The sequence below is a fragment of the Bradysia coprophila genome, assembly GCF_014529535.1.
Source record: "Bradysia coprophila strain Holo2 chromosome IV unlocalized genomic scaffold, BU_Bcop_v1 contig_144, whole genome shotgun sequence".
In the NCBI taxonomy this organism is placed as follows: Eukaryota; Metazoa; Arthropoda; class Insecta; order Diptera; family Sciaridae; genus Bradysia; species Bradysia coprophila.
This window is the reverse complement of record NW_023503373.1, coordinates 1,955,232-1,972,073: the sequence shown is the minus strand read 5'-3', so window position 1 is coordinate 1,972,073 and position 16,842 is coordinate 1,955,232. Positions and strand designations below refer to the sequence as shown.

At 33.0% G+C, this 16,842-nt stretch overlaps 1 protein-coding gene across 4 annotated transcripts; it reads right to left on the bottom strand.

Moving 5' to 3' along the window:
* Positions 1 to 892: 892 nt before the first annotated feature.
* Positions 893 to 16,588, bottom strand: LOC119071252 (protein sine oculis). Of its 4 annotated transcripts, none has more exons than XM_037176094.1 (7): positions 16,481 to 16,588; positions 12,890 to 13,321; positions 10,277 to 10,487; positions 9,636 to 9,763; positions 9,472 to 9,576; positions 9,109 to 9,164; positions 893 to 2,883 (listed from the first exon to the last, which is right to left on the bottom strand). In XM_037176094.1, the coding sequence occupies exons 2-7, from the start codon at positions 13,151 to 13,153 to the stop codon at positions 2,538 to 2,540; spliced, it is 1,110 nt and encodes a 369-aa protein (XP_037031989.1). In that variant the 5' UTR covers positions 13,154 to 13,321; positions 16,481 to 16,588; the 3' UTR covers positions 893 to 2,537. The 4 variants fall into 4 exon arrangements, with proteins under 4 accessions (XP_037031989.1, XP_037031986.1, XP_037031987.1 ...); XM_037176091.1 differs by having other exon boundaries at positions 16,252 to 16,581; XM_037176092.1 differs by having other exon boundaries at positions 12,890 to 13,292; positions 16,252 to 16,581.
* Between the last annotated feature and the right edge of the window lie 254 nt (positions 16,589 to 16,842).

The window sequence follows — 16,842 nt, the reverse complement described above, 5'->3', positions numbered from 1 at the left end:
GGTAGGCGATTGCTTGACTACGATTTGCTGTGATGGTACTTTTCGACGAATAACAACCAAAGGAAAGCAAATCATATATGAAAATATGAAAATAATCCTTTTAAATTATCGCGGTGTCTGAGTAGAAATCAGACTGGCCACACTGGGAATCCGGGCGAGTTGGGTGCAAATAGTTTATCCGCCAGCATGTTCAATGATACAATTATCAGATCTTGCATTGGGCGGTACACTGGAATTGGAAATACACTTAAAAGGAAATATTTTCTTCGGAGATGGACTTTCAAAATTCTAAATAAATCTGCAAGCACTATCTTCGATTTTGGCAAAATTTACCAGTTGAAAGTTAACGAACATTGCAGACTAGTTAGTAAGTTGAAAAAAAAACTATCAACGTCCTAAGAACGGTAATAATAGAGCCTTTGCAACTTAAGATTCCTATCCGGTGCCACTCTCTTCTAGCGTGACTCATAAAAATCTTCTCAAACTCTGGAAGGCATTTCGCTGAAACAAATGCGTCAAAAGTGCAGTGATCCATTCGTATTTTAGATTACTTTGGGTACGCATAAGAGAATCTTATAGTTTAGCTATTGTTTTAGAGGCATCGTAAGGCTGTATGTTAATTTTACCTGCTGTGTATTCATTTTCGCATTTATCGACCACGAAAAGCACTCCATTCGGGTCGGGAAATAACGTCCCCACTCGGCAAAATAAAAATTTGGAACCAAGTACCTACAGTTCTTTACAGATGCAGATCTAAATTATGCTCACAAGTAAGACACTACTAATATGTGTAGGTCGTTAAACACTCCATCGCTTCTGCATTTAGAAGTTTATTTTGAGTGGGTAGCCAAAAGTAGACAAAAGTGTAAAAATAATGAGAAAATTCGCATAATTATTTTGAGCTGTCGATTTATTAACTGGAAAATATTTTGACGTTCATAATGTTTAAGAGATTACAACTCTGTGCAATAATTTTATTTATTAAATTGATTTTCTTATTATTTTATGCAGAGATTTCTGTTATTTTATTCGAGTAGGACTGCCATTGTGATAATTTTAATTTGTTCAAATATTTTCATCATCAGCACTTTCTTAAATAGTTTAAGTACATCTCGTTCTTCTCCTTCCTTTTTTTGGTAAGTTTTATTTACAATTTCAATTAATTTACTTTCTACCACAGAATAATATCCACGACCATGCAAACTATAAAATTTTCATTTAATTCAATTGATTCGATTTTTATGCTTGAAGGTATTATGTACGTGCAATGTTAAAAAAACCAATGTCTCCAAATTGACTAAAACCGTGACGTTAATATTTGTAAAAATGGTTAGGCTTAATGTTTGTTGATTTCGGGGATTTGATACTTGCTATTTACCACAAGACAATGGTCTTCAATGTCGTTGTTAAGAACAGATTTAAACTTCTCTACGAAAACATCAATTAACTTGGTCAATTACTCTGCATTGATAATCCGATCGAATCGAATAAAAATAGATCTTCGAAGAGGCATTTTAAATTAGCATTCCTTCCGTCTGGTTGAAACGTGTGCATTAAGACAGCAAGATTAAGATTAGCTAAATCCTAGAAAATGTATTTATATAGACCGACAGACGGCGTTTATATCAGAGTGCTATCCGCCGTAACATATTGTTCAATACATAAAACCAAATCTATTCTTTCTGGTCTTTGATAGTCTTTACGGTAATAGCCATGTGTCATGTAATTTCTGATATATTTTCACATCTTGTGCGCAAAACCAGCCATTTAGGCAATTGTTAGGAAATAGTCATTTATGCCACTCAGCATCACAATGTGCAGACATTGGATGCCTCTGTTGCATAAATCGTTGTATGAATCGCGGTGTAAAGTACTTTATTAGGCTCACGATTGTACGCAATGGCATCAAGTGCAAAGTGTTTTATTGGGTACTAGAATCTAGTACTACTAGATGTGTAATTGTGGCACGAGGCCGCAGGCATTTCAAGTTTTTTAACACTCTGATGATGAGTTTTCAGCTGAGTTCCATGAATAACGATTTTGTCTCAGGCAGTGCAATAAAGAGACATAGGCTTCAAATTGCGGTCGCATAAGGCTCGTGGTCTATTAGTTTCTCTAATCGGAAATTCCTCATTGAGTTAATATTGAATGGTATATTAGTGTGGTGATCAGGCTGCGTGTTATTTGAGTGTAAGCTTTTTAGTATACGCATCTCGAAAAAGTTTTTTTTTGCAATTTTATTTTACTCATTCCGATATTAAAATTTGAATTTGAAAAAAATATATAATGAAAGTGGCGATCTGTGTTAATTTTACAGTGTGTGTGTCTGCTTGATATGATGAAAAAATTTTATTTCATTTTTTTTTAATTGGACAACAATCTCTACGAATCTAGGCAAATAAAAATAGTTTATTTAAATAAATTTATGAAAATATCATTTCACTTTACAAATTAATTAATTAAATAAATAAAACAAAAAAAAAGAAAAAATTTACTGATCTCATTTCGTTATAATTACAAAAATCCATTTACTAGAATCATAAGTGTTGATAGTCGCTCATATCGTAAATCGGCATCGATCCCATTACGCTATGCAAATGCGAATATGCAACAGCTGACAATGGTGGCATCTGTGTTAAACTCTTACTGTGACCCGTCACATTACCATGCGACGTTGACATATTGCTGGTGGATGATGCCATCAGCGATGCGCTAATTGGTTGTTGATTGCTACTTAAATTTAATTGCAAATGTTGCGTGGATTGTGTATTTGAGGTGTTCGATTGTTGTTGTGCTGTGCTGTTACTGCTGTGCATCATTGTTGGTGTATCCATTTCGGAGTCACTGGATGAGTCGAGATGTTGCTTTTCGGAACCACCAATGCTGTAACAGAAACGAGAATTTAAAAAAATGTTTGGGAAATTGCTTAACATGCAAGGAAACAAATATGCGTCAACACACTTCCGAAACATATCTGAATACATCAGAAACAATCATCACTTCATCAGTTATATCTAAATCACCCTCTCTGAATACATTTAGAGTGAAATTCACTTAACTTTGTACCACATTAAAAGTACTTCCCCTAACGTTAGAAATTCCTTAGAGCATTTACATCATCTTCGCTGCATAAAACAAAAACGAAAAACTAAAATTCATTGTGGTTAAATTCATTCGATTTTCAGCAACCAAATCATGTTTCATACGACGATTTATTGGTTTTGAAGTTTTGATGGTTTTAACACAATGTTTACCGTCTCCTGGGAGCGATGATATTTTTCATGTTAAATGTATTACCACAAATATACACATAATTCCCTCGATCGTGTATTGGAGGTGAGCGCTGATATTTCCGGGATAAGTGAAATAATTCTCATTTAATTCGGAACAAAAAAATTTAGTGAATGGAAGAGTAGGGTATTAGGCATACAGTCAATTGCTTCTTATATCACGAAGAAAAAACATTTTCTTCGGAATTTTATAATATATCGTCGGCGACAACAAAAATAATCTCTGGTTAATAAGATCTTGTTAAAGCAAAACGTTTGTTAAAACAAACGAAGTAAAAGATTTCCTAAAATGTTTAGATAAAAGTAGTAAAAGATCCAGTATCCAGTAATTCCAATGATGATATCCATTCCAACTGTAAATGGTTCTACTACGCTATTCAATTCAGAAATTTCAAACCACTAACTCTTGCTGTGTCACCCGCAGAATTGTTAAATACCACACCACACCTTTACACCCATTACTAAAGAAAAAAACAAAACAAATTCATTCCCATAACAAATGACAAATGCTTGACGACCTATCTCAACCAACATCTCAACGGTCATTTTCGTCTTTTAATAACTTATCTTGCTCGATTATTTATGACCGAAAATAAAGATTTTTTTTCTTGAGCATAAACCATCACCATGTTATATTAAATATGAGCAGAGACGAAAAGAAAAACCAAAAAATTAAAAAAACCAAAAAAAATCTCGTGCACACAATATTATAATGAAATTAAAAAGCTGACAAATTGGCATCTGAAATAAAATTTGTTTTAAATAATTTATTTGCCGTGGACAAATACCAACACATCTTTTTCAAAAAAAAAAATTAATTTGATGATTTCTGGTATCTTGATCATTATTGTCAACATTTTTTACGGACAAAACGAGAAATCCTGAAGCTAGGGTATTAGTGAAGAAGCATGAGACATGTGGACATATTAAAATTAAATGACAAAATACATGGCGTACGCTGGTGTTTTCATTTTTTATTAATTGCTAACAACATTTCTTATTATGTTTCTGTTGGTAAAATCACTGATCAAATCAATTCCGTTATAAGAATCTCGATAATGGTATACCATTAAAATAGTTGATGTGGAGTGTTTTATCAACCCCATCCACTACAAACGCTCACAAGTACAGAAAGTGTTCATCGTTTATAAATCTTCTGACTAATATCCCACTTCTCTTTAAATTAATTCTTCATTCTTTCAAGTGAAAATCCACTTCTTTTATCTTATCGTTAATAGTTTTGTAACACACGTTTAATGACATTGCCGTTGCTGTTGTCATATTATGGTAGCTGGTTAAAATACCAATTGTAAAATAATGTACAAAGAGATCCAATCACTTTTGTTCCGACGCTGTTTTGATGAAATTCATGGAACGAATATACATCGCGGATGAAATTTGATATCCCATTAACATGGAAATAGAATGAATGTACCACACCAACCAGACCATACTGTGTGTGTGTTTTCTTTTTTATAACAAAAATATATGGAACACAATACTGGAGAGAAATACAGGGTATTTCGGCAGAGAGTGCGTGATGATAAAGTCAAGAGTTGACGTTATTTTCACCAATTGCTCCGATATATTTTGTGACCGTGAAGTCGTTGTGAAAATTAAATAATTTTTGTAAATGATTCAGACAATAGTAGATTGCGTATCTATGGTCATCCGAGTAAAACAAAATTTTGACAGCATGAAAAAGAGTCCTATTTATCTCCCTAGGGAAACAATGCGTTGGGTAATGCACATATAGTTTATACAATCGTCTGTTTGACATTACGGTTCATTTAGCCCATTCCTTAAAAACAACATCTCATTCAGTAAAAAGATCTACCGATTACATAATCGCATGTGTCTTCGGATAACACCGAGCCAGCTCAATATACGTATGTATTATCACCCTGTCGAAAACATATTTCTGCGCTTAAATATCGAGGCAAACATGTTTATATAGACCACCATATAAACATTTGTATTTATTTATATGTACAACAGCATATAATATAGAAATCACATAGACAACCCAGCATGGCATCATGGACGGATGGAAGAAAAGACAGTGCCACTCATATACAAAACCAGGAGGGCACATTGTGGCTGAAACCCGATACTTTTGTTTGCAACTATCTCATTTGAACTTTTAGTTTATGGTTGAAGGGTCTCTCTTTCTTCAACGCACTGGTGTCTCGTATGTTGGTGAACTGAATGTGTACGAAATATTATGGTAAACATAAAATGTACACGGAATTTATATTATTAGATTATCGTGAGATGAAATGAATTTTTGCTTATTATACTGATACCAATTAATTGACTTTATCTGCTGTTTATCATTCTATTATGTGTGTCGAAAAAGGGGGTCTCACATTTTTAGTTTGCATATTCGATTAATGATTGACACGCGTCTTATTTCATTAACTTAATTTGATTACACTCACCTCAAATCAAACATTTTCGTACTTTCATTTCTGTTCGATTTGAAACAAAATTAACCAACATCGCATCACTGACCAACTTAACCAACATCGCATCAGTGAGATATGGCTTAGCCAATCGGAAGCCTTAGATATATTAGTTTCCAAGGTTTACATTCTTCTTTATGCAGAATTTGACAAGATTGTGTACACCAGATGAAAGAAGACCAACTTTGAAAATTTAAAATCGGAGTAGCTTATTCTTTAAAGGGAACGTAGATTTCAACGTATCAATGCTAATTCCCACAGAAAAATATCGAAATATCAAAATATCGGATTCGACCGCTTTCTATACAGCGCTAGATATCATGCCGCTAAACGCGTGGATTGTCATCTGTTAACGACAGCGGTAACAAACATAAGCAATAAACTGTGCTCAATGTGCTAATTTATAGTAAAGTGTATGTCTAAACAACTGAAGTAAAAGATTTTGTAAGAATCTCACGAAAGAAGCAAATATATTAAGAAACGGCTGCCTCGCTTTCAGTCTTGATTAATCAAATTAAAATACGACGAGGCTATTCATTCTAATTGAACTTCATTTTTAGTTATTGAGTAGACAAAGTTAAAAGAAGATCTTTTGAAGAAAGTGTTGTAATTTCCACAAATATAAAAAGTTCCTCAAATGAGACGATGAACCTTCAGATTTTTTTAAAAATAATTTCAAATCCAGACATCGGCGCTAACAATGATCTCTCAATGTTTCTTTTTTAAAGATCCGCATAAATCCCTTTTATACTCGAAATTTACTCTATTAATCTGCTCAAAAAATCAATTTAATTCAATACACCAAGAAATTTACTTAAAAGATTTACCTTTAACCATAATGGGAAACGGTATCAATGTAAAGTAACTTAACTAATCCTTAATTTCGGTTTTGTTCTTTCTATACGGCATCTTCATAGCAACCTTTTTTTCCTCAATTTCAGTCGGAAGGTAGATGATGCTCTTTTAGCATTTATTTTGGAGATAAGATCGTGAAATTAGGGTATTTGGCATGAGTGTATTGATCGATGCTGGAAATAATTCTTGTGACAGTGTAGACAGTGCATAATAGACTGACTGAATACACGCCGAAAAAGAATTGAATTTAACATGAGCGTCTAGCATTCTAGCAAATAATTGTTGTCTGAATGTCGCTATATATTTTCCATTTAGCTTAGAAGTGAACACTGATTCAGTGTCACTGAATTTATGATCTGAGACAGGCATAGATTTGATTGACGTCAAAGTCAGCTTCGGTGCTTCGGGTAATTTTATTACTTTCACTGAGTGATGACATTCATACTGTTTCGATGAAATGTTGGTCTCAGACACAGTACTCTCGTGTCTGAGACCAACATTTCATCGAAACAGTATGAATGTCATCACTCAGTGAAAGTAATAAAATTACCCTGGATGACCACATGATTCGGTACGTCCTGGCTCATATTTATTGGATTTATCAAAAATGAACAACTATTCATTTTTTTACGGGCGAATAGGGCTCGGAACAGATCAGATCAATCTGATTTTTTTTTCAGATTGATCTGAAATTTACCCGATCTGAATCTGATCTGAAAATTTTGATCTGATCTGAAATCTGAAGACTTGAATCTAATCTGATCCAATCTGAATGATCTGAAACAATCTGAAGTCCCAAGAATAAAATTTGAAATTCCAAAGCTTGCTACTATTATAGAAATATTTTTGATTTTATTAGTTCCCCTGCACTCGCGGAGCCTTGCAGTTCAAGAATTTCTAATTAATTAGCATTTGTTTAGTCATACTGATTTTCAGATTTCAGATTTATTCGAAAATTTCTAGAATCAAATTTTCAGTTTTCAGATCAGATCAGATCTGCTTCCAATTTTCAGATGGCAGATCAGATCAGATCAAGCCGCCTGAGACCTGGATCTGAATATGAAATTTTCAGATCGCCTTTTTTCAGATTCAGATCAGGTCAGAACGATCTGTTTCGAGCCCTACGGGTGAATACGATGATTGCAACAGCTTTTCGAGTTGCATTGGTTAAGCTTTGGGCCCAAAGAGCGGAAACTGAACTGAGCCGTGTGCTTCTGAATCATTTTCACAAAAAGAAAATTTCTCATGAGTGAAAGGTTAATCTTAGTTCTCTGTGAACGGATGATGCGGATGAAGAAAAGATCCTCCTAATCCTATTAAAAATTAATAAAAGCGGAGAACCCTTTAGAGTATGCGAAAAAATGGAGACTGTTTTGGAGCGAGAGTTTTGTTTAAAAAAATCAGGAAACCATAAACATGTCCCTCATCTGCTAGATCAATCAAAGGTCAATTGAACCAGGTCTAGTGTTCAAGACTTTTGCGTAGAAAATGCCCCAATTTATCGTAAGTCGTGAAGGGTATAAGTAAACAAAATATCCGATTATGTAGACAGTAGGAGTAGTTGACAGTCATCTGTTATCTACTACAACTACGAAAATATGTGATGAGCTTCGGGATATCCCCTCCTAAGTACGAATGAGAGGGGAAATTTTTTGTACGCTGGCCATTTCTAAAAGGTTTGATCCGACTTCTACAAGGAAAGACTCCACTGTCGCTTCACACTAGCGACGAAAAGCCCATCAAGTAAACTACAAGGGTTTCGCGATTTTTAGCGAATATTTAAATGTTGGATTATGGCTTCGACGTTACAACGTGATGCTTCTTAGAATTATCTCAAAAGTAAATAAGAACCAATAAAACTAGTCCACTTTGGATACAATTGCGAATTTATCGAGTTGTACAAAACCGTCGGCTCAAATTTTGTTGGGCTTCATTTTGTTAAAAAATTGTAAAACGTCCAACTACAACAACATAATTAACGATTAACGGTGAATCATCTGTTATCGACAGCAAAAACATAAATAAATGATTATCTCTATAAGGCTATTTATAGCAATATCTAGAAGTTAAAACTCGTGAAGTAAAAGATTTGGAATAAAAAATTTGTCTCAAAACCTCATAACAAAATGTGTAACAGATTTTATTATCTGTGAAAAGTTAAATGATTGAACGATTACAACTATTCACCATTCACAACCAAATATATTTGGTTGATTTTTACGATCCCTAACAAAATTGAAAAAAAGAACAACAAAAACGAATGCACTTAAAAAACGGTCAAGGGGTTAAAAAGGATGAGAATCGTCAATAAGCCATTATAAAAGTTATAATGTGAAGAGGAGAAAAAAGAATAACATACGAGAGGTCAGGATTACACATCCATAAAACACATCTGCGTGCTTGTATGACTTCATCTTCAGCATTATTAGTAAAATCAAAAGCATGAAGTATGTATGAAAATTGAGGAAAGCAGAACTGTAAAATTCATATATACTCACTCTTTGTGCTCGGCGGCTCTGTCTCTTTGTCGTCGATTTTTAAACCAATTTGAAACCTACAACAAACAACATTAAAATGATGGGTATTGTTTACTAAGCAAAAACGGAAAAAAATATGGTGCGTTGATGAGTTTATGTATTGAATATTTTGCTAGGAAGTATAAAAGGGCCTGTTGAAATTTAACTTAAACAGGGTGCATCCATTCTGGCGAATTAATATAAAAATCGTTGTCCGAATTGAGTTGGAAAGTGATGTTTTTACGTTAAATTAAACTTGAATCAACATTTTTGAAGTAATAGAATGCGGCTCAATGAATCTTCCGATATATAATGTTCTTAGTGCAATCAATCAACAATGTTTACCTGTGTTGTCGTAAGTCCAGTTCCTTCAGCTAATTCCCTTTTCTCACGTGGTGATGGATAAGGATTATGTGTATACCAGTCGCGTAGTACAGATCGTGATTTTTCCTTATAAATTAATCAGAAATTATTCCCTCTATCGATTCGATTAAAAAAATGGATTTTACTTTGAAACAATAACTAGTTTCCTCTCCATCCCAAATTGTTCGTGGCAATGGAAATTTACGTCTAACTCTGTATTTACCAACAGCACCGAGCGGTCTTCCTCGCAGTTTTTCGGCTTCCACATAATGCGCTAAAACAACAGAGAAACATAAAAGGAGGGATCCTCAGAGCGTGTTTTTTTTGTAAATAAAAGTTTTCAGTTCACGTAACGCATATACATATACTACATAAGCAACAGTACATGCTGGCTGAATTAAGGAATTCATACGACCAATATAATACAATATAGCCTCGACAATAACATTATATACCACATATACCATATATTCATTCGGATGATAGGTAGATAATTGGAAAGGTAGAAAATTTTGTTACTATGTAATGTGTGCGCATAAAAAAATTATATTGAAAAGTATTGAATTACATGTGATACGTTCTATTAATACACGTAAAAAGGTTTATAAAAAAGACGAAAAGAAAAACATTTTTATGAATAACGAGAACTAAACTTGACTGAATCAATGAATGAATGTAACAAACACAGACGCACTATCATATTGCCGCTTGGACAAGCACATCATTAGTACTATACTGCTAAAAGAGCATACACGTCTACAGAAATTTAATTGTATTTTCTTCTTACCTTTAAGCCATAGAGCCTGCAATTTTGCGTGATTGTGAGGTGAGTATTGGTTGTGCTCGAGTAATCGATATAGTTCCTTAAAATGCCCCCGATGGAAGGCAACTACAGCTTTTGCTTTCAGTACAGATTCGTTTAATTGCAGTTTATCACATTGCGGTAGCGACCAAAGAAAACGACCCAATCTTTCTATATTGCCAGCTTGTTGTAGAACCTGCAATAACAAAAACACTTTTTATTCTGAACATAGAATTATCTTAATAATTTCGAATACGAGTCATTACTTCATTGAAATATTGAGCGTTACAACTCATTTCCCGGTGGCTTAGTGAGTAAAATAACTTACACAATTGTATGAAACTTTGTATTTTGCGTTGCGTGGTTGCATCCTTCGGCGTGAGCTTTAAAATCCACACTTAGCAAAATAAAAAGTTCCAAAGAAGAACGTAATCTACTATTACTAATCTACTGCTATTACTTGGATACGAAGTAGTAAATAGAATATGTTTAGTCGTTTTTTAGAGAGACCAGCTTCAAACAGTATGAATAACCAAGCTCTTCATCTGTTGTTGACATGTTGACAATGACGACGAACATAGACTAAGATCGTTGGCTAAAACTGTCTTACATAGCAAAATATATGTTTAAACTTTTGAAGTAAAAGATTTTGCGTAGTTTTTTTAATCGTTTATATTAAACAGATTCTGCATATGTTATCTGTGAAACATTAGGACCGTGTATTTATCGTTTTCATATTTTAGAACCGATTAGGCTCTGAAAATTTCGTCCGTTTTTATATTGCATAAAAGCCTAGACTGACGAAACGGTGTCTTTGGGTACTGTAGGGATAACGTGCCATCACGAATTTACAAAAAAAAATAAGTTTTTTCGCCACGTTTCTTCTAGATTGAAGTTGATTTTATGACTATTTAGGTCGTTGTTCTGTGCCGCCCTCTCAATAGAACAAGCTAACAAATTAAAATGAAAAATCATATATTTAAATGTGTGCGTGATTGCTTCGTGTACAGACAGTAAAAGGGACTCTTAATGTCAAAAGTAAAGGGACTTAAAATGTCAAAAGAATACTAAAGTTGACGTTTTCGTTTTAGTGGTGTGTGTGATATGATTTTTTAATGAATTTCGAGTCATAATTCCTCTAGGTAGTCTACCTTTATGTTCTATGCTACGATCGGTGTTTCCTCTAGTTATGTTTAAAATTTGAGTTTATTTCAGTGGGATTTTAATAGAATTTGGGTCATCCGAATCACACGATTATTTTTTACACTATTTACACTTATATGATTCAAATTCACCAACTATACAAGTGGCTTTAACCACCAGAGACAATCAGCACTGCTGTTCAAGGCACTATTAACATTATGTTTGACAATATTCATTTTATATAGTTTGGATGTTGTTTACGATAACATCGCATGTCAATGTCATAGCTGAACAGTGAACATGGCGCTAGTTGTATTTGAAGTGCTTTACTACACGAAATGTGCGTATGAAAATTTGACTAATCTTCTGAACTAATTGTCAGTATAGACCATGCTCTATCGTGTACTTTATGTTACTCAACCATACCAATTCATATACGAAACTACATTTTGAACTAAATTTTTCCATTGAACGAAGTCAATTGACAAATCTTTTTGAGCATTCACTCGGAAACGTTTTGGATTTTAATCACTTTACGAACGAACAACTCCTCAAGAGAGACTTAATGCATTCGTTTGCTGCAGTTTTAATCAATGTTGTAAACTTTGGGGAGCTCACGCAGATCGCCATTTACACACCTTTTCAATACAAATAAATTCAACCAAATCAAATTTATATGGCGTGGTGTCACCCGCATATCTGCATCTGTATGACTTCGCCAAATTTTACAGCCTTGGTTTGGAGTTGTTGTATTGACTAAACACGTTCAGTATGACTATCTATAAACTCTCACTTGTTATCGACAGTAATAACAAAAATTGAGGATGATTTCTGACTTAAGTCCTCTTATTTAGCTAAATTGCATGTAAACGCTAATGGAGTAAAAGACGTTGTAACAAACACTGTAAACTAGTTGTGACACGCTTACCACAGGCTTATGTAGGCAATTAGCTCACTTTTGGTCATTTTTGTGCTAACTGTGTATATTTCGGCTTGTATCACTTAGACAAGAAGCTTTCGCGAAAAAGCTTCTGAGAAACAAATTTTGATCAAATCATGGACAATACGATGGAATGCTATCACTAGGAAATGCTATCAGCTAGTAAGGTCCAATTTCGAAATTTTGAAACTATAATACGATAGTATAGGAATTGTGTATAACGTGGCCACTTTTAATTGAAAGCTTAATTCACAATTTGAATGGAGTTGTGTTATTCACTCCATTTTCGATTTTCTGTTATCCAATTACATTGACAAAAGCTGTTAAAAGGTCTTGTTACTATTCACAAATAAATTTTCCTCACATATAACAGTTCTTCGAAAGTACATCGACAATGAATTTACGACATGCTAACCAGTGCTTGCATTTAAACCACTTGGTAAATAATAACAATTCCTTCTAAACAGAAGATGTGAAAAATGTATAGGTAACGATAAACAACAGATCAAACTCACCTCACAAACACAAGCAACTTGTTCCTGTGTAAATCCAAAACTAAAGGCTAACGCTTCGTCTCTACAACTCGTCGACCCCCCATTTTGCAACGTATCCAGACTATTGTTATTATTATTATTACTTGAATTATTATTATTGTTATTATTTGCTGATATCACACTGGCTGCTGTACCTCCCGTGGGACTGTATGGGGGCGTTTGTCGATTACTGATACTTGTTGTTGATGATAAATCATAAAAATCCGTTGTTGAGTGCTGCAGCATATTGTTTGCGCTTAATGTTTCATTTGTGGTATGATTTTTTTTATTAATTTTTTTTTGTGTTTTTCTTTAACTTTTTTATGTTCGCACTTTCATTTTAATGTAAATTTATTTTATTTTTTCACTCGTATCGTTGTTAACACTGTAATAAGTTTTTGAATTTATATTTCACTGCAATACAAGAGGTGTTATTAGCAAAATAATTTATTTGATTGAAAATGTATTCGATAGGAGAGAACATTTAATTTTGCTACGAATATATAGGATCGATATGTCGGTTACCACGATCGAAGTTCTTCTTTAACGCGATAAAGATCATATTAACATTTTATTTCACTGATTTACTTTAAAGAAAAAAAGAAGCAAAGGAAAATTTTATAAAACGTTTTTCGAGAAGATATTTATTTCGCAGGTTTGCATATGCGAGTGTCTAATGTTACTTCAATATTCAGACAAAAATAGAATTCTCAACGGTTGGACATGAGCCAAGAATTCTTTTAGCTGAAATAAAATACGTGTGTTTCGTAACTTAAGATTTTCATTGCACAAACACAAATAAGCATTCAATCTTTACTGTATTGGAAAATAAGATTTTTTTTTCTTCGCTCTTTCTTCAAATAAATGAGTGGAAATTCAGGTTTCTTATTTAGCAATTGTCATAGTTCATAAATCGAATAAGTGCAAATTGATCGGATGAAAGCGATGCAAGCGTTTTCGATTTTCTTCGATGAAAAATTAAACCAGGGAAAATTTCTTCTGTCGAAATTTTCTACAAGGTTATCAATTCCGTCTTACGTGTTGTGTGTATTCTAAAATGATCTATTTATCATACGAGTAGTGTTAAATTTAGATCATCCGAGAATAAAATCCTACACGTAATAGAACACACTCATAACAACAATATAAGATTTGGGTTTGGAACACACAATTTTCAGCTGCATGTTGACATACGTTTGATGGGAAATCATATTTTAACAGAACAATATTTTAAAGATTAGGTGGATGTTCATAAATATTCTGAGCCATTATTCTATTCTGTACATAGTACGTACATTGTTTGCTGAAAGATTAAAAATCAGTGAAGAAAATTGACATTTTCCTTTTTGTTTGTCCGTTTTGACTGTCGATTTAGTAGATCGATCGACGATTTATTTCTACGGTTCAAGTGTTTTACGAATGCATTCGATCGAGGTTATGTCGGAATTGACAGCTTGTAATTCACTGCCTAAAATTAATAGCTCGAATTTATTCTAAATTCAGTAAAGACTTATGAAACAGTTAATCTTTATTTTTACTTTATTTTTACCGAAAATTCATGATCATTTTACATGTGATGAGTATTTACATATTTTATAATTTGTAAACTTCATCTAGCAGTTAATGGATCTTTCTCGAAATTTCTCTAAATATATCAAAAAGCAGATGCGTGGGGACGCATTCGGACTTAGATTTAGAATTGGCCTATGTTCTGCGTTTAACAAAAGTTGAAGGATATGCGAGGAAATATTTGAGTGAAGTCAGTGGTTTCGTTTCGATCAAATTAAAAGTACTTGAAGCAGAAGAAGTAGTAGATTTAACAATTTGACAATGGTGATAATCTTGTCTTCTCTAAATAATTTTATGAAACTCGTTAGAAACTATTATGGTAATCAGAGCGTATATACTCCGGAATTTGCATGAAGATTCGTCCAAACAGTTTATTAATTCATTGAGAACAAACAGTTGTGTTGAGTCGTAAAGTCGCTATTGTCTATTTATGATATCGTTCAGTTACTTCCATGAGTAAAATAAATGGTGAACTTTGACCCGCTTTGATCTATACTATTCTATTCAGAGAGATTTTTTAACAATTGAAAGTATAAGATTTTGCATCTCGTCTTTAAAAAAAAGTTTAGATCAAGAAGAGACAATTAACCTTGGGATATGTCTATTGAATACTAAACAGAGTATCTTCGCCGATTAATAACTTCTTGATAGCAATTAAGTAAATCAATTTTTTGAAACAACTAATCTAATCATCAAATCAAATCATCTGTTATCGATCACAACGACCATATTGAGGGATGAGTTCTGATTAGTTGCCTATTATTTAGAGAATTGTTTGTTAAAATCATTGAAGTAAAAGATTTTTATGTTTGAAAATATTTTAAGCATAAAAAGTAATAGATTTCGTTACTGTATCGTGAGAAACTTGCTGTTTCTAGAAAGTTAAGACAAGTTTCTTCATATCAAATAGTTTACAAATTAATTTAATATATTGAAGATCGAAACCCAATGTGCTGATACATACTCTTGATCGATATTAGAGAATTACATATAAAAGGGAGCGGATTCGTGTGGGGATTTCAAAATAACTGTGGTGAAACAACCTTTAATTGATTTAGAGGCTCGGTGCTGAAATAGATGCATAATGCTGAGTTTTTTTTTACATTTCTTTCAACGGCAATATCCATCAATTAATGCTAACCGGAAGTTTATATTGCGAATTTTTCCTGATCGTTTTCGTTTTTATATTTAAAAAAAAACAGAATTTCTATATCTGTTCCGATATAGTAGACACCATATGTGTCTGTTCCATCATATATATGCATTTCATATTTAGGAATACATTTCAAAGGCTTGGAAATAAATAATTAAATAAAACATAAAATGTTCTACATCATTTCTCATCGAAATTGAATGCAACCGTCTACTACACTCATATCATCGTAATCGTCTAAGTTGAAGAAGAAACCCTTTTGCTAATATAAACTTAAACAGAAACATAAATTTTGTTTATAAGGAGAAAAAAACAAATGTAAACATTTTGTTTATAAAAAGAAGTAAGTAGTTGTATATGTTCAGATCATTCATCGAATGACGCGTTTTGAAATCTGATATTTTATTTACATTACCATTTGTATATAAAAAATGAAAAAAATAATACAAAATTCAAAAAATTAATAAAGGAAACTTGAGACGGCATTACGTTACAATTATTTTTTTACGAATTTTTTCCCCATTAAAAATATTTTTTTTTTGTTGGAACGATAATGTAATCGTTTGTTTTAATCCACACTTGATTTGAAAGGATTAGAAAATTTACAACATAAGTATCTTACTATTCACATTAGTTTCACACCAATCACTTTAATCCAATTTTATTGTATCCTCAACATCCGTACTACACGCTCATCAAACTTGTATATATTTATCATTTATACATCACTAATTTCAGACTCACTAATCTTAAAATCATGAAATTGTCATCACCACTAAAGCGATCGTCTTGTATCAGACAGTTTTGAATTTACGTTTACAAAAAATTATTCAAAACCACACTAAGCTTACTATCTACTTCACAAATATACAGTGTGTGCGACGGTTCACACTACAAATTGTTCACTAAGCGAACCGTACTCCGGCAACAGAATCGAAGAACTGAATATTGAACGGAATTAGAATGTGAAAACGCCTGGTAGAAGAGCAAAAAAAAACCTCACAAAGCATACATTCACAATCACGTGAAGCCGAACGTAATGTGAGAAAGAAGCAAAATATATATATGATGCCGTCCTGAACCAAACGATTACATGGCGATGGATATGATCATATGTTAGATGATTTTAACAATTGTATGCAATGAGCAGAGATTCAGCTGTTTAAACGTTATAATATTACCATTGGTAATGAATGGGTAAACGAAGAATCTT

Excerpts from the sequence above, each read along its gene's own strand:
- LOC119071252 (XM_037176094.1), bottom strand. The coding sequence starts at position 13,153 with ATGCTGCAGCACTCAACAACGGATTTTTATGATTTATCATCAACAACA. Across the intron at positions 10,488-12,889 it reads AAGTTGCTTGTGTTTGTGAG|GTTCTACAACAAGCTGGCAA; the intron begins GTGAGTTTGATC and ends TTGTTATTGCAG. Across the intron at positions 9,764-10,276 it reads GCAGGCTCTATGGCTTAAAG|CGCATTATGTGGAAGCCGAA; the intron begins GTAAGAAGAAAA and ends CTGTTGTTTTAG.